Here is a 19,263-nt window from a genome sequence, read left to right on the forward strand (position 1 = left end):
AATACCATATGCTAATGTATTTATGTGGAATGTAAAAAAAAAAAAAAAAGGTGCTGATGAACCTAGTTGCAGGGTAGGAATAAAGATGTAGACATAGAGAATGGACGTGAGGACACAGGGTGGGAGGGGGAAGCTGGGGCGAAGTGAGAGTAGCTTCAACATTTATACACTACCAAATGTAAAACAGTTAGCTAGTGGGGAGAAGCAGTGTAGCACAGGGAGATCAGCTTGGTGCTTCGCAATGACCTAGAGGGGTGGGATAGGGAGGATGGGAGGGAGGCTCAAGAGGGAGGGGAATGGGGACATATGTATGCGTATGGCTGGTTCACTTTGTTTTACAACAGAAACTAACACAGTATTGTGACACAATTATACTCCAATAAATATCTATTAAAAATATAAAATAAAAACCATAGACAAGACTAAAAGACAAAATACAGACTTAAAACTACTTCTCAAAAAAAGACATAATTCAAAAATGGAAAGGCAAGCCATAGATGGGCGAAAATATTTGCAAAATATGTATCTAACCAGGAAATGGTTTGTATAAGTATATGAAAAGATGCTCAACATCATTTATCATTAGGGAAATTCAAACCAAAACTACAATGAGATATCATTTCATACCCATTAGGATGGTTGTTAACAATGAAACAGAAAATAGCAAATGTTGGCAAGAATGTGGAGAAACTGGAATGCTTGTGCATTGCTTGTGGGAATGGTGCAGCTGCTATGCAAAAAATGGTGCACCTGCTATGCAAAACGTTATGGCAGTTCCTCAAAAACTTATAGAATCACTTATGATTCAGCAGTTCCATTCCTAGACATATACTCAAAACAATTGAAAGCAGGGACTTAAACAGGTATTTGTACACCCATGTTCATAGTGGCATTATTCACAATAACTGAAAGATGGAAGCAACCCAAGTGTCCATCAAACAATGAATGGATAAACAAAATGTGGCATATACATACAATGGAATATTACTCAGTCTTAAAAAGAAATTATGCTACAACATAGATAAACTTTGAAAACATTATGGTAATTGAAATAAGCCAGACAGAAGGACAACAATTATACAATTCTACTTATATGAGGTACCTAGAATAGGTAAATTCATAGAGAGAAAGTAGAATAGTGGTTACCATGGGCTTGAGGGAGTAATGGGGAACTATTGCTTAATGGGTACAGAGCTTCTGTTTGGGATGATGAAAAAATTATAAAGATAATGGTAATGATTGTGCAACAATATGAATGCACTAAGTGCATTATAAGTTGTAAAGATGATAAATTTTATGTTATGTGTATGTTACTACAACCAAAAAAAAGCTTTATGGTAAATGAGAGAATCCAAATACAAAGGACCACACATTCTGTGATTCCATTTATATGAAATGTCCAGAATTTGAAAATCCATAGATTTTTTCATCCAGAAAATATATTAGTGTTTGCCTGGGTCAGGGGGACATAGGGGCAAGGGAAGCAATACTTAAGGGGTGCATTTCTTGGGGAGATGAAAATATTATAAAACTGTGCTGTTTTTTGGACATCTGTGGATACCCTAAGAGCCCTTGAATTCTACACTTTAATGGGTGAATTGTGTGGTACATGAATTATATCTTTAGAAAGCTACTACAAAAATCAATCAATGTAATTCTTCATATTCAGAAAATAAAGGAGTAAACCCACGCAAAAAAAAAAAAAAAAAAAAAAGCTTTTGCACAGCAAAGGAAACCACTGACAAAATGAAAAGACAACCTATGGAATGGTAGAAAATATCTGCAAATAATGATGATAAGGGGTTAATATCCAAAATATATAAACAGCTCATACAACTCAACAGCAGAAAATAAGACAAAACAAACAAACAAACAAAAAACGATTAAAAAATGGTCAGAAGACCCAAATAGACATTTTTCCAAAGGAGACATACAAATCGTAAACAGGGACATGAAAAGATGCTCAACGTTGCTAATCATCAAAGAAAGGCAAATAAAAACCACGATGAGGTATCACCTCACACCTGCCAGAAAGGCTATCATCAAAAAGACCACAAATAACAAATGTTGGTGAGGCTTGAGAAAAGGGAAACCTGGTACACTGTTGGCAAGAATGTAAATTGCTGCAGCCACTGTGGAAAACTGTATGGAAGTTTCTCAAAAAACTAAAAATGGAACTACCACATAATCCAGTAATTCCACTCCTAGGTATATAGCCACAGAAAGTAAAAAAAAAAATAATTTGAAAATATATATGCACCCCAATGTTCATGGCACCACTATTTACAATAATCAATACATAGAAGCAACCTAAGTGTGCATCATCAGATGAATGGATATTGATAATGAATGGATGTTGATTATATATATTATATATACTTGTTTTATATATATATATATATATATGTATCTCACAATGGACTACTTACTACTCAGGGACAAAAAAGAATGAAACTTTGCTACTTGCAACAACATGGATAAACTTGGAGGGTACTATGCTTAGTGAAATAAGTCAGTCAGAGAAAGGCAAATGCTGTATGAAATTACTTATAAGTGAAATCTAAAAAGTTCAACAAACTATTGAATATCACAAAAAAAGAAGCAGACTCACAGATAAAAAGAACAAACTAGTGGTTGCCAGTGGGGAGAGGAAATGATGGAGGGACAAGATAGGGATAGGGGATTGAGAGGTACAAACTGCTCTGTTTAAAAGAAATAAGCTACAAAGATATATTGTACAGCACAGGGAATATATTTTAGAATAACTATAAATGGAGCATAACCTTTAAAAATTATGTCACTGTTGTACACTTGAAACTTATATTGTAAATTACCTATACCTCAACTTAAAAAAGAAAAAAGTTAAAAAAAATTTTATAAAGAAAATAATATAAAATGATGCAGAAATGTCAAGGTTGAAAAACTTTATACTAAGCTTCATTTCAAAATTGAAACACTGGGTATTATTAACCACTCTGTAAAATATTTAATAGAAGCCCTATAAATAAAAGAAAGAAAATTGAAAATCAATATAGATGAAAAACAACATCCCAAAACACTTTGTTTGTTAAATTCAACAAGAAATTAATTAATTTTGATTCCTGCTTGGCAATCCAAATTGCTTTAGCCTTCTGTCTTCAGAATTTGCCACAACACTAAAAGAAAATGTTCTCTGAATACAGAAGGATGTCATATTAGAGTGTAAAAAAATAAACGTTAGCTTTAGCTTCACAGTGTTGGTCATAGGTCTTGCACAATCCAATATTACTTTAAGAAACACTGTTATCTTCATAAATTGCATATTGTAATTCAGGTTATTCAGATTAAAATGATCTCTGAAGGCAGAATATGGATCCATCTTCAAGAATAAGGATCCATGAGGACCCAGTGAAGATGACATAAATAATGCATTTCAGGGAGCTATGTTTTTTGCCTCCTCTTTTTAACTTTCTCCCTACTCTGCCTTCACAGTTTTCTCTGGCGTAAGACGTAATTCTAATAACCTGGAAAAATGAGCCTAAGGAAGTAAGCATTTTATCTATTTCTAATAAGCACTGGTTATACAATATTTATTACATACAAACACATGGACATATAAGCATATACATATAAAACACACAACCACTCACCATATATGCTCAGATCAGCTATTTGAGAAAGGGTAATTAACATTTATATTTACTACAATGGACTAGACACTGTCATAAGCATTTTTACATTCATTTAATTTAAAAGCTTAAAAAATAACTATGAACATAGATATTTTTTTCTTTATTTACAGGTGGTGCAACTGAAGCACAGAGATAAAATAAGTGGTTAAAGGTAGAAAGATGAGAACTCCAAATAGTGTACTTAAGATAGCACTGGGATTCCATAATTTTAGCTAAATGGAATGAGAGTGATGCAGAGAAGAATACATTCTCCTCTCTTTTTCTCTCTTATCTGCAGCCTAAGCACTTGACAAAAGAAAAACTACAAATGAGACAAAACCATTGTCAATTAATTTTTAGGGCATTATGGTATTTTGAAACTGACAATATAATCCCCCCAGTAGAAAAGTTATCAGAACAAAACACTTAGCTTTGACTTTCACCTTCCTTCTAAAGAATATAAATTAGTTTTCTACTCATTAAAATTGTGCTAAAAAAAACTATTCCTGCTCTGCTAAGTTCATCTGTACCATTTTTCTAGATTCCACATTTATGTATTAATATACAATATTTGTTTTTCTCTTGCATTAATGTACGATATTTGTTACTTCCATCCACGTTTCTACAAATGATCCAATTTTGTTCCTTTTAATGGCTGAGTAATATTCTATTGTATACATGTACCACATTTTCTTAATCCATTCCTCTGTTGATGGACATTTAGGTTGCTTCCATGACCTGACTATTGTAAATAATGCTGCAATGAACCTTGGGGTGCATGTGAATTTTTGAATTATGGTTTTCTCAGGGTATATGCCCAGTAGTGGGATTTCTGGGTCATATGGTAGTTCTAGTTTGAGTTTTTTAAGGAACCTATTTGCAAGGCATGAATAGAGATGCAGACTTAGAGAATGGAAGTGTGGACATGGGGGGAGGGGGGTTGGGATGAATTGGGAGATTGGGATTGACATATATGCACTACTACATGTAAAATAGATAGCTAGTGGGAACCTGCTGTATAAAACAGGGAGCTCAACTCTGTGCTCTGTGGGGACCTAGATGGGTGGGATGGGTATGCGGTGGGAGGGAGGTCCAAGAGGAAGGGGATATATGTATACATATAGCTGATTCACTTTGTTGTACAGCAGAAACAAACACAACAGTGTAAAGCAACTATACCCCTATATATACATTACTAATATAATATATATTTTATAATATATATATTACTAATTCCAAAACATTCTGTAGGTGTTGTCAAATGCGTGAGTCAAAAATGTTTATTGAATGAGTGAATTAATGAATTGATTATCTTACTTCAGATGTTCCTCTTTTCTAGACTTACTAGAAGACACTGTTACCTTATTTCCAATAATATAGCTGCAAAAGTAAATGGCAGTGACATTGATTGAAGCCACTAAAAAGAACTAGTATAAATCTTTAGTAGTTTTCAATTTCAAAAGTGTGCACTGATCAATGAAGCAGAAAATATGTAAACCTTTGGGGAAAATGAACCAGTCACTCTTTACTAAATGGAGCTGGTATTTATTGCTGGAAAATGGAGTAAAATATATACATATTTATAAAATTCTAAGAATAACCTAAATACCTAAGTACTTTAAAGTGCTATTTTATCATAAGGCAAAATGAGGGGGAAAGGAAGCATTTCATTTTGTTTTTTTCTGCAAAATCCTCAATTCACACTGAAAGGATATTCTTGACATTCTACTTCGTTTTCTGAAGCCTGGCTGAAGTCGAGTGAACAGTGGTTTTAGTAACTCCATACTAATCAAATGTCAAGACAAATCAAACTTCTTGAAGCATAGTGTTCTGTAGCCTTGTAATTTTATATGAGAAACATCTGCTTTCAGCTCTTATCAGGGAGGTTAAAGATGGAGATTCAAGTCTGAAAGAGGTCCTTATCAAATTTACAAAATGCTAGCATATCAGTTGTGCAAAGCCCGAGTGGTCTTCACCAAGATGTCTGAATCCAAAGAGTTTGCCTGATTCTCAATTTCCCTGCGATATTAACAAGTTCACTCAAAACTGAACTCTGATCACCTTATACATAAACCTTTCTATCATGGATATTTACCTTCTACTTATATAAATTTAGTGGATACATGATCTTAATGATTTTTCTAGCCCTTTATTGGTATTGTATTTATGGAGGTTTTGAGCTTATAAAGTCAACAAAGGGCTTCCATTGGTCTTTGAGATTTTCAGAACTCAAGGTGTTCAGCAATTTTCAAATTTTATTCATGCCAAGAGTGCCCCCCAAACACAGTCAATTTATTTTCAAGAGTGGGTAGAATGAACCTGATAACTCTGGCTTCTCTGTAGGTTTAATTTCTGTTTTAGAATTTAAAACTCAGTAGACATCTCTATATTCCTTTGAGGTTGCCGTATTTGGTTTCCCTTTGACTCTACAGTGGAGGTTGTATGCATCCTCTGTCTCCAAGTCTTTCCTGCCCAGGGAAAAGGTGCTAGTTCCCATCAGAGTTTGTCCTGATGCCTATCTTCATACTTGTTACCTGATATCCAGTTCCCATAATCTTTGTGTCCAGTCCCAAGGTCTTGCATTCCCTAAGAGTGAGCCTGAATTTCTGTTCCTTCCTACTTTGCTGGACTCAGCTCTTCCACCTGAACTTACAATACTTGTATTCCCTTACCAATATGAACTTTGTGCTGTTGGTTTTTAGATCTCAATATCAGATTCCCTGATCTAACAAAATTCTGGTCCTGGCATGTCCTGGTTGCCCCATCCTGTCTTTCTACTCTTTCTTCCCAACCCAAGCCTGACACTGATACTCAGCGTTTAACTCTACAAACATTTGTAAACCAGGTTTGGAGTTTGTGATGGGAATGCCTCTCTACTTCCACCCCAAGAGAGTAAAGTATTTTATTACTAACATGCTTTAGAGTTGCCTGGCCAAGGTGATTTTAAAAAATATCAACTTTTATTCAGTTTCATTCTTTTAAAATTATACCCCTTATTGCCTGCACTTGGGATCACTGATCCCACTGTTTCCTTGGTACACTAATTCTCCATAAGATAAATGAAGGGAGAAGATGTTAGCTAATTTCTGACAAAAAGGGAGTATGGCAAATGGGAGAGTCCCTAACTTTTAAAGATGCAGCTTCTCAGAACTCTGAACTATTTGCGAATCAAGAGATGGGAGTGGAATTGGGTTATGTTGTCATAGTGTTTTCCTTATCATTTGACAGTATAACTATAGTTACTGATCACGTAAAATAGTTTAGAAACAGTTTCCACTTTTGCTATTATTTGATCTTTGTCTAGATCTTTTTCCACAGCCTAAACATATGGGAAAATTGTAGGTTTTAGAATCAGACAAGTGTCGGTTCAAATTCTGATTCAATAGCAATATTATCTGGATTATTTAACTTCTCTGAAATTTAGTTTATTTATCTGAAAATGGAGATAATGCAACAAGTCCACATGTTAGTCATGGATTATTAAATGAGATCATATTTTATTGTTTTCTAATAAGCACTGAGTACACTTTAGTTATGTACATACGAAAACATACAAAATAATCACATAACACATACCCACTCCCATATGTCCAAATGTACTGATCTGAGAAATAATAATGACAACTAACATGTCCATTTACTACTATACACCACGTGCTAATCTTAACTTTACAGTTTATAGAACGGGAGGGAAGTTAAGAAAGTGTTAAAGGTGAAAAGTTGCGAGCTGTAAGGAGAGTATTTAAGATAGCACTGGGAAACTGCAGCTTGGGTGAGTGCAATAAGAGGAGCATGGAGAAAGATTCATCCTCCTCTATACTTCTCCTTTATTTCAAACTAAAGGGTTTGGCAAAGACAAAAATATAAAATGAGGCAAAACTCACATTATGTTGCTTCAACATCCAATACTATTATTACTACATTTAGTTATTATTTATTATTATCTATATACAATTGACTTAAAAAGTTAGAGTTACCTGTTCTTTATTTAGTTTATTCTCTATCCCCTATAAAACCTGAGGAGCAAAATATTATATAATATATTATGCTGACTATTTGCTGAATATTTGCTTTTCAAATTATGAGATCAAAATTATAATCCATGCTTCCTTCAATTTACCTTGTTCTTATTTAGCATTCATACACCTGCAACATCTTGGAAGTCAAGCATTTTTAAAGATTAATTTTCTCAATGCTTGCAATATGCACATTAAAATATACAGCATCTTCCTTAACCTCCTACTTTATAGGAAGCTTGATTATTTTAGCAGAACCTTCTTATTATGCCCTAATTTAGTTAAATTCTGGCATTATAATTCATCACTGCATCATCTCCCTTATGATAGGAAAACATGAGGTAATAAGATGATCAAGAGAAGGGCAACAAATAAATTTAGAGACTGAAGTCTTATTGCATGTAACAGACTTTGAATGCCCATTGTGAGGCCCTCTCTCTAGTTCTCTAGTTCTTTTTTCTTTTTTCTTTTTTTTTTTTTTTTTTGTGGTACACGGGGCTCTCACTGTTGTGGCCTCTCCTGTTGAGGAGAACAGGCTCCAGACGCACAGGCTCAGAGGCCATGGCTCATGGGCCTAGCCACTCCACGGCATGTGGGATCTTTCCAGACAGGGGCACGACCCATGTGCCCTGCATCGGCAGGCGGATTCTCAACCACTGCGCCACCAGGGAAGCCCTCTTTTTTCTTGATATTCAGCTTTACTTGGTTTCCTTTCACTTTTCTAACATAAAACAAAAGTGAGCTATACCTTATTTATCTCTGTGGTATAATTATTCCAACAAAAATTCTACACGTACTTTAAATCCAACAAAATACTTTTAAATCTTATAAAATCAGCAGATTTATAATCCTTAAAAAATTCTGTCACCTTTGGGACTTTTTCAATAGCAATTAAAATTTTAGCAAATAGTTCTTGGTATAAAATAGCACTGTGTAAATATTCTAGAAAATGAGCTGGAAAGATTACAATAATTAGAAACCTTAAATTAGGCTGGTCAGATTGAGAATTTCTAAATTATATACCTCCTAATGTAGTTCTCATAATGTATTGATACTTCATTTTATCCTAAACAAGGGTAATATTCTCTTTATTTGCCCTTCCCTCTCTCTGGCCATATCATTACTCCGGCTTCAGCACATATTGTGTTTCACAGTCTGGATCCCCCAGATTCAACCTCCATAAGCCTGAGTAAACATCAAAGCCACCGTATACACTTATCATACCAGATACATATACACGCTAGTATTGGAGATACATTAAAATTACCTGGCTCTGTTGATGGTTTCCTTTGCTGTGCAAAATATTTTAAGCTTAATCAGGTCCCATTTGTTTATTTTTTGCTTTTGTTAAAATTACTCTAGGAGATAGATCCCCCAAAATATTGCTGAAATTTCTGTCAAAGAATGTTCTGCCTATGTTTTTCTCTAGGAGTTTTATAGTATCCAGCCTTACATTTAGGTTCTTAATCCATTTTGAGTTAATTTTTGTATATGGTGTTAGAGAATGTTCTAATTTCATTCTTTTACAAGTAGCTGTCCATTTTTCCCAGCACTACTTATTGAAGAGAATATATTTTCTCCCTTGTATATCCTTGCTTCCTCTGTCACAGATTAATTGACTAAAACTGTGTGAATTTACTTCGGGACCCTCTATTATGTTCCACTGATCTATGTGTCTGTTTTTGTGCCAGTACCATATGGTTTTGATGACTGTAGCTTTGTAGTATAGTCTGAAGTCAGCTATGGAGTTGTTTCTTCCAGCTCCATTTTTCTTTCTCAAGATTGTTTTGGCTATTTGGGGTCTTTTGTGTTTCCACATAAATTTTAAAATTATTTGTTCTAGTTCTCTAAAAAATGTCATTGGTGCTTTGATAGGGATTGCATTAAATCTATAGATTGCCTGATGTAGTATGGTCCTTTTAACAATATTGATTCTTCCAATCCAAGAACACAGTATATCTTTCCATCTGTTTGTGTCATCTTCAATTTCTTTCATCCGTGTCTTATAGTTTTCCGAGTACAGGCCTTTTACCTCCTTAGGTAGGTTTATTCCTAGGTATTTTATTCTTTTTGATGTGATGGTAAATGGAACTGTTTCTTTAATTTCTCTTTCTGATATTTTGTTGTTAGTGTATAGAAATGCAACAGATTTCTCTATATTAACTTTGTATGCTGTAACTTTACCAAATTCATTGATGAGCTCTAGTAGTTTTCTGGTGACATCTTTAGGTTTTTTATTTATAGTATCATGACATCTGCAAACAGTGACAGTTTTACTTCTTCTTTTCCAATTTGGATTCCTTTTATTTTCTTTTCTTCTTATGATTGTCATGTCTAGGACTTCCAAAACTATGTTGAATAAAAGTGGTGAGAGTGGACATCTTTGTCTTGGTCCTGATCTTAGAGGAAATACTTTCATCTTTTCACCACTGAGTATGATGTTAGCTGTTGGGTTTTCATATATGACCTTTTTCATGTTAAGGTATGTTCCCTCCATGACAATCTACTGAACACAGAAGATATTTGCAAACGATATGACCAATAAGGGGTTAAAATCCAATACATATAAACAGCTTATAGAACTCAACATCAAAAACACAAACAACCTGATTAAAAATGGGCAGAAGGGGCTTCCCTGGTGGCGCAGTGGTTGAGAGTCTGCCTGCCGATGCGGGGGACGAGGGTTTGTGCCCCGGTCCAGGAGGATCCCACGTGCCACGGAGCGGCTGGGACCATGAGCCATGGTCGCTGAGCCTGCACGTCCGGAGCCTGTGCTCCACAACAGGAGGGACCACAACAGTGAGAGGCCCACATACCACACACACACACAAAAAAAAAACGGGCAGAAGAACTGAATAGACGTTTTTCCAAAGTGGAAATGCAGATGACCAACAGGCACATGAAAAGATGCTCAATACTGCTAATCATAAGAGAAATGCAAATCAAAACCATGACAAGATACCACCTCACACAGGTCAGAATGGCTATCATCAAAAAGAAAACAAATAACAAATGTTAGCGAGGATGTGGAGAAGAGGGAACCCTCTTACACTGTTGGTGAGAAGGTAAATTGGTGCAGCCACTGTGCAGGTAAATTGGTGCAGCAGTAACCAATTTTGAGGTTGCTGAAAAATCAAAATATAGAACTACCAAATGATCCAGGAATTCCTCTCCTGGGTATATATCAAAAAGAAACAAAAAGAGTAATTTAAAAAGATTCTTGCACCCCAAAGTTGCTAGCAACATTATTTACAATTGTCAAGGAACGGTAGCAACCTAAGCGTCCATCAACAGATGAATGGATAAAGATGTGGTATATGTAGACAATAGAATACTACTCAGCCATAAAAAGAATGAAATTTTGCGATTTGTAGCAACATGGATGGACTTAGAGAGCATTATGCTAAGTGAAATAAGTCAGACAGAGAAAGACAAATACTGTATGATATCACTTACATATGGAATCTAAAAAAATACAACAAACTAGTGAATAAAACAAAAAAGAAGCAGACATCATAGATATAGAGAACAAACTAGTGGTTACCAATAGGGAGAGTGAATGGAGGAGGGGCAAAATTGGGATGGGGTAAAAAAGGGTTTACTGTAGAACTGTATAAAATCATATGTATGAAACTTTTGAAAACTGTAAAGCACTATAGGATTTAAAGAATCGTACATTCAATTAAAAAAACAAATTAAAAAAAAAAAACTCCTGGCTATGGTATTATTTTACCTTATAATTTATTGCTAAAATTTCATAAGAAAGTTCAGTTTAAGAGAATCTCTGAACCAAACTGTTTTGTTTACTTTTCAATATATATATGAAAGATGGAAAGCAAAGTCTTGAGTACCTGAGAATGAGTAGATCCATTCTGTAATTTAAAACTTGCTGATAATTATTTATAACTATATGAACCTTACCAGTTTAATAAAATATAGGAAAATTTGAAGTCATTCAGTATATTCCCACATATTTTCTTTTTCTGTGAGGTGTCCTAGCTTATCTCCAGGGAAGGAAGACTTGATGTCTGTGAAATCAACTGTATTTTTAAAACTTGAAATTGTTTTTGTACCCTCAGAAGATATCACATTTCTTCTTTTCTCAAAACCAAATTGATACTTATATTTAAATCAGGGATTTCCATGTATTACCAGAAAAGAATCTATTTTTCATGCTCATTTATTTGCACAGACTTAGAGCCACGAAAACATATGACTACTTTAGCTGAAGGAAACTAACACTGCAAATCAATGATTTAGAAGGAAGTGATTGTGGTTGCAGAGCTTGGTGCAATAGTGCCCAAAGTCTGGAGAATTCCCTGGTGGTCCAGTGGTTAAGACTCCATGCTATCACTGTCATGCAGGTTCAATCCCTGGTCAGGGAACTATGATTTCACAAGCAGGGTGGCCAAAAAAAAATAGTGCCCAAAGTCTGAAGGAAAAAGAGTGCTGGAAATTCAGGACAATCTGCTCTCTCTTCTGGAATTGACAGTGATAGACTCATCATGTCTCTGGTTTAGGATCAGACATTTGGCTGCCTCTGCCATAAATTACATAAAAATAAACTATAAGGAAGTTAAACATAATTTATAAAAACTCTTATTTTGTATAACAAAGCAAATCCCTCATACATATGTCACACTGAGTGTTTACCACTCAGAAGAGGCTTTCTAAAATATTTAAAATTTGTTGTATATCATACATAATGGAACTAGTGAATATCTTTCCGTAAAGGAGATGCACCTTAATGAAAACACCCTCTGGATCATAATATGAAACTAAAAGGTGAAACAGATTCTTTCTGAATCTGTTTACGTGCAGATCATACTATGAAAGAAGTAGAAGTCTAGATGATTAGTAAAGAAGAAAAAAAAATCTAAAATTCACTAGTTTGTTTGTACTAAAAGTAATTGCTGTCCTCCATATTAAAAAAAAAAGCCATGAACCCTGACATTTTGCAATCCATGTGAAATTTTATGTAAAGTTACAGTTATTCATTATGTAGACATGAAGCTGAATCACTCAAAATATTTCTATAATTTTAATAAGAAATTAATAAGGAGTTCACCAAATTAGACTAGCAAATGGTGACTTGTATACATTTCCAAAACTCTTCAATTAAGTAGCTTGGAAAATTAAAGTGTTTACACTAAAAAACATTGGTTATTTGGACAATAGCTAGAATATTTACATGTATTCTTTCAGAATTAGAGGGACCTCAATTAATTGACAGTGAAGAGCAAAATACCGATTAACCATGATTTAACTCACAATGCAATGCATGTTTTAAAATAAATTGCTGTTTCCTTTTAACTGCCAATATAAAACTTACTTTATATTGTAATCCTACTCTTTAGGAAAAACTAATTATATGGTTAAAAGTTGCCTAGATTTCAGCAAGTTTATGTATTTATTTTTGATAATAATGAATTTAGAGTACTAGTTCTATGGAATTTTTCCTTACTGAACAATATCATGATTCACAGTTAGTTATGTCAATAGTATAAATCAACTCATAATGAAAGTTTACTCATAGAGCAGAAATACTTGTATTCTGTATAAATATTGATATTTCTAAATTAAAATTATCCACCATTTACTATCAAGTTTAAAAAGAGAAATAGACTGTATGCTTGTAATTTAATTAAGATGAAAATTTACTACTAAAAAGTATTTATATATAAGTAACTAAACACCATTACCTTATAAATATCCAAAAATCCACATTGGTGGTCAAATCTTGTGTACAGTTCATTCAGCATGCTGATTACTTGCATGGGGGTACACTGGGCACATATGGCTGTGAAGCCAACAATGTCTGAAAAGAGCATGGTGACATCATCAAACTTTCTGGCTTGCACTTGCTGCCCTTGCCACAATTGCTGGGCTACATCACCAGGGAAAATAGAATATAGAAGATCCACTGTTTTTTTTTTCTCTTCCTCCAGGGCCTGGTGAGTTCTTTCTAAAGTTGCTTTTAATTTATCCATCCTCTTCTTCAAGCCATCTTGGGCCTTTGCCTGCTCACCAACCAAAATTACATCTCGGGTAGCATCATGGATAGGGATGTCTGAGAGATGCAGCCCTCGTCCCATGAGTTCATCCAACTTGTCCACACATGGAGAACCCAAGAATAAAATAGAATTTGATTCTGAGACATGGATCATTTGTCCTTTAACTTCCATCACCTGCAAAATTAACACGGAATTTTGATCAGCACTATTCACATAATAGGCTCACAAAGAATAATTTATTGTCTGATGGAGAGGAAGAACAAGAAATTAGCTCTATTGAATTTCTGCATTCATATAGGCAAATTTAAATGTGATTTATGGCCAATATAAGTTATGATTCTAAATAGAAACATTTGTTATTGTTTCCCACTTGGTCACTTTCTTAACACAATGATCAAATGGAAAGGAAGGAAGATCAATGAGAAATGGAACAGGAAAACATTTTCATTCAAAATGAAATTGCATCCAGGTACATCATGAAACTGGTTCATGAGCCAGTTCAAAAACTTTCAACCTGTGTAGTAATAGTAGAATTAGGAAAAATCCATCTGTCAGTATAACTGCCTTTAACTGTCATTAAAATAATACTCAGAAAATAAGTCCAGGAGACTAAATGAATACAAATAATTGTTTAGCCTTATGTAAGTCATTTTTCACCAGTTGTAGTCCTATGAAAATATATTAGATTTTGCACTGGCTAGATTAGTTGACAATTCATTTTTTCTTAAAAATATTAAACTAGATATCATTAAGCTAGTATTACCAGAAAATAACAATCAACTAGCATGTTCAATATAAGTTAAAAATAGCCCTCCAAGTTGGGACAGTATTAAAGGAATTCAGTTAATAAGATAAAGAATCTGAAGATGTAGTAATTTAAATCTATCCCTCCTTTCTGTACTATTTGACTGGAGAATTTGAGAACTGATGTTTAATGAAAAACTTCATGAACACTGCTTTATGCTATTTTAGCTTGGTTCCCCAAGGAACGCTCAGAGGGGATAAGCACCAGTAGGGAAGGAAGGAAGACTTAGGATATGGTTATGCAAATAGAGTTATTTGGGTTAGGATAAGATATTTCAGCACATCTGGAGAGGAAGCTAGTTGTAATTAGCTGGAGAGAACAGCCTATAAGTAGACCAGCTGAGACTGTGCATCAGTTTTATCTATGTCACTTTCCCCAACTACATGGAATGTTTTCAATACATTTATTTTCTTTTGGTCTTCATAGCATGAAGTAGTTAGGCTAGTTGATGAAATTGGAGGAATAGAACAAATATGGGGTAAAACTGAAGAGATTTGGATTTGTAAGCCTGCAAATGTTTTACTTTGTTCCCCCTGCACAATTTACCAAGATCTAGTCTACATAAGGAAATAAAATTGAATCCTTGCTTCATGTTATATTTTTAATGAAATGAAATGTTCACTTTTTTATATAAAGATTCTGCTAGTGTTCAGTATTTCAGCATTTTTTACATAATATTCTCATTTATTCATTGAAGTGTTTATTGAGTGTTTGCTATTTACTAGTACTGCTCTGGATGATAAGCATAAAAAGATAAAACAAGGTTCCTCTTTTCAAAGTTATCACAGTATGGAAGGGAGAGCCAAATCTATATAGCCCATAGAATAGAATGAAGAAGACCCTTCAATTCCCAATTTAAGGTGGGCTCTCAAAAGACCTCAGGCTATAGTTTGAATACAAAGAAAGTAATTGTCCTGAAAAGTATTTCCAGATTATTACATATATGCCTGATAGGCTTTTTGGGGGGAGGGGTTTGTTAATGGTATATACTTGTTAGAATATTAAAGGTATAATAAAGAAGATACACATAATGTACAACCTCATAGTTTAAAAAATAGTACTTTAATTTCTTTTCTTGTGATATAAGGTAAAAGCAAACCTCTGATATTCATAGATTTAGACCTCCATCTGGTCTCTCCTGTTTTTTTGTTTTTTTTTTTGTGGTACGCGAACCTCTCACTGTTGTGACCTCTCCTGTTGCGGAGCACAGGCTCCGGACGCGCAGGCTCAGCAGCCATGGCTCATGGGCCTAGCCGCTCTGTGGCATGTGGGATCTTCCCGGACTGGGGCATGAACCCATGTCCCCTGCATTGGCAGGTGGACTCTCAACCACTGCGCCACCAGGGAAGCCCTCTCCCTTTTTTTTTTCTCAGATTTCTTTCTAATTATTTTCTTTTTCTTCTACATCTTACTTTCTTCTCCCTTCTCCTCTTTGTTCTTTGGATTTACTCTTTTTTTTTTTTTCAATATGCTATCTTCATTCAGTCTTTATCTCTCCTGCTTTCCTGGCTTTCTTTCTCATCACTGGTTTCCTTCATCTTCCTCACTGGTGTTTCCTTTTTCTTTTTCTTTCTCTTTTTTCCCTATGTATTAATCTCCACATTTACCATCATAAATGGACCTTTTTATTTTCCACCTTTGCTTTCACCTCCTTTTTTATTTTAATATGAAATCAGTATATGTACACAGGCATAAACAATATTATACACTATTTGCTATTTGTAATAAATAAGAGTGTTTTTCTTTAACTTACAAATAAGCTGAATGCAATATGTTATATTCCAACTCAAAAAAACAAAACATAAATATATTCTTGATTTATATATGGCATTAGTTCATTTTTTGAAGTCTCTGAATCAGCAGAGCCTGAGAGAATAAAATAATTGGTTACTTCTTATATTACAGAAAAAAAATCATGAAAGACAAATCACAATATACACAGTAAATAACTTAATTTTAGGATATTTTTCATCAGTGAATTTTTTCCTTATTTATAATTGGGCAAATATTGCTGGAGCACTTGTGTCTCTGTCATAAATGCAGGTTTAGCCTAATTGGAAAATAATATAAATTAGTTTTCTTGAATTGTTTTTGCTTTATTATAATTATAAATTCAGATATTCACCATGATTGCATTTATTGATTTAGCAATATGCACAACTATTATAGGAACTATGTATTTTTATGTAGAGGAGACAAATTTGTGAAAAACTACATTAAATTAAAACATCCCCCTAAGGTTTTATTGCATTCTAAATTATATTAAAGTTTTAATAAAATAGCATAAGGCATAATGAAAATAAACTGTCTTTAAATATATTAGATTTCATAAATTGGTAAGCATAAAAGAAGGGAATGGGCTAAAAAATAGAATGGAGCTGACAGAGGATAAAATCAGTGAGGATAGTTCCATAGAATTTACTCAATCTGAACAAGGAAAATAGACTGAAAAAAATAAACAGAGCTTCAGGGACCTGTAGCACAATAGCATAAAATCCAACATTCATATCATGGGAGTCCTAGAAGCATTTGAAGTAATAATGGCTGAAAGTGTCTCAAATCTGATTGAAGATATAAACGCTCAGAATCAACAAGCTATGTGAATCTCTAGTAGGATAAAACCAAAGAAATCCATTTCAAGACACATTAAAATTAAATTTTGAAAACTAAATTCAAAGAAAATATCTTGAAAACAGTCACAGAGAAAAGATGCATTACTTATAGGGAACACTAATTTGAATGGCAGTTGATTTCTCATCTGAAACTATGGAGGTCAGAAGAAAGTAGTACTTTTTTTAGATATTGAAAGAAAAGAAGTGTCAATTGCTAATTCTATGACTGGGGAAACTACTCTTCAAGAATGAAGGGGAATAAAGACATCTGCAAATGAAGGAAAGCTAGAAGTCTTTGTCCTAACAGAACAGCTAAAGAAAGGTCTTAAAATTGAATGAAATAAGAGAAATAATGCTCTAAGGAGCATCAGGAAGGGAAAAAAGAAAAGAATGGAAAGACTAAAAATACTGGTAAATACAATAGATTATCCTTCTCCTCATAAGCTATCTAAATCACATGTGATGATTGCAACAAAAATTATAACACTAATGATTCTCATTACAAGTGTCCTCCTTAAAAGAGAAAAGCAGAGGGAGATTACACACACACACACACACACACACACACACACACACACACGAAGACAGTGTGAAAACAGAGACAAAGATTGGAGTGATGCAATCACAAACCAAGAAATACCAAGGCATGCCAGTAGCCACCAGAAGCTAGAGGGTCAAGAAACCTATTCTCCTTCAGATCCTGTGGAAAGAGCAAGGAGCTATCCACAGTTTGATTTTAGATTCTGACCTTTAGGGCTATGAAAGAATAAATTTCTGCTGTTTAACACTACCCAGTTTGTGGTTATTTGTTACAGTAGCCACAGGAAACTGATACAGATCAGAAAAACAAAATCAACAAATAAGGTCTAATTGACAGATATAGGCTGATCCACCCAACAGCAGAAGAATACATGTTTTTCAAAGAACCTGTGTAACATACACTAAGATTGACCATATTGTAGGCCATGAGAAAAACACCACAATAAATATTTAAAATTCAAATTATATGGAATATGTTCTCTAACCACATGGAATAAAACTAGAAATAAAGACATAATCATAATAACCAAACATTGGAAACAATCCAGATGTATATCAGTGGGTGAATGGTTAAACCAAACAGGAGATACTATTCAGCAATATAAAGAAATTGTCTATTGATATAGGTAAAATATTAGATAAACTTGTAGGGAATTATGCTAAATGAAAAATTGCTGGGGGATGAACAAAGATGGTAGAGTAGAAGGACGTGCTCTCACAACCTCTTGTGAGAAAACCAGAATTAAAACTAGCTGCTGGACAATCATCGACAGGAAGACACTGGAAGTTACCCCAAAAGATGGCCCACATCCAAAGACAAAGGAGAAGCCACACTAAGATGGAAAGAGGGGCACAATCACAGTAAAATCAAATCCCATAACTGCTGGGTGGGTGACTCACAGACTGGAGAACACTTATACCACAGAAGTCGACCCACTGGAGTGAAGGTTCTGAGCCCCACGTCAGGTTCCAAAACTCGGGGTCTGGCAATGGGAGGAGGAATTTCTAGAGAAACAGATTTTGAAGGCTAGTGGGATGTGCTTGCAGGAATTCGACAGAACTGAGGGAAACAGAGACTGCACTCTTGGAGGACACACACAAAGCAGTGTGCACATAGGACCCAGGGGAAGGAGCAGTGACCCCAGGGGAGAATGAACCAGACCTACCTGCTAGTGTGGGAGGGCCTCCTGCAGAAGCGGGGGGTGGCTGTGGCTCACCGTGGGGTCACAGACACTGGCAGCAGAAGTTCTGGGAAGTCTGTCATTAGCCCCACCATAGAGGCAGGTAGGCTCCACTGTTGGGTTGCTCAGGCCAAAAAACCAAGAGGGAGGGAACCCAGCCCCACCCATCAACAGTCAAGCAGATTAAAGTTTTAATGAGCTCTGCCCACCAGAGCAACAGTCAGCTCTTCACACCTCCAGTCCCTCCCATCAGGAAAATTACACAAGCCTCTTAGATAGCCTCATCCACCAGAGGGCAGACAGCAGAAGCAAGAAGAACAACAATCCTGTAGCTTGTGGAACAAAAACCAGATTCATAGAAAGATAGGCAAGATGAAAAGGCAGAGGGCTATGTACCAGGTGAAGGAACAAGATAAAACCCCAGAAAAACAACTAAATGAAGAGG

General features: G+C 34.9%; 1 protein-coding gene across 1 annotated transcript in view; it reads right to left on the reverse strand.

Moving 5' to 3' along the window:
- GUCY1A2 (guanylate cyclase 1 soluble subunit alpha 2) overlaps positions 1 to 19,263 on the reverse strand; it is a 428,505-nt gene that overhangs the window by 197,779 nt on the left and 211,463 nt on the right. Inside the window, exon 5 of the mRNA XM_024115325.1 lies at positions 13,369 to 13,854. Coding sequence (XP_023971093.1) covers positions 13,369 to 13,854 — 486 coding nt within the window. The remainder of the gene's footprint in view (positions 1 to 13,368; positions 13,855 to 19,263) is intronic.

The sequence above is a fragment of the Physeter macrocephalus genome, chromosome 16 (genome assembly GCF_002837175.3).
Source record: "Physeter macrocephalus isolate SW-GA chromosome 16, ASM283717v5, whole genome shotgun sequence".
NCBI lineage: Eukaryota > Metazoa > Chordata > Mammalia > Artiodactyla > Physeteridae > Physeter > Physeter macrocephalus.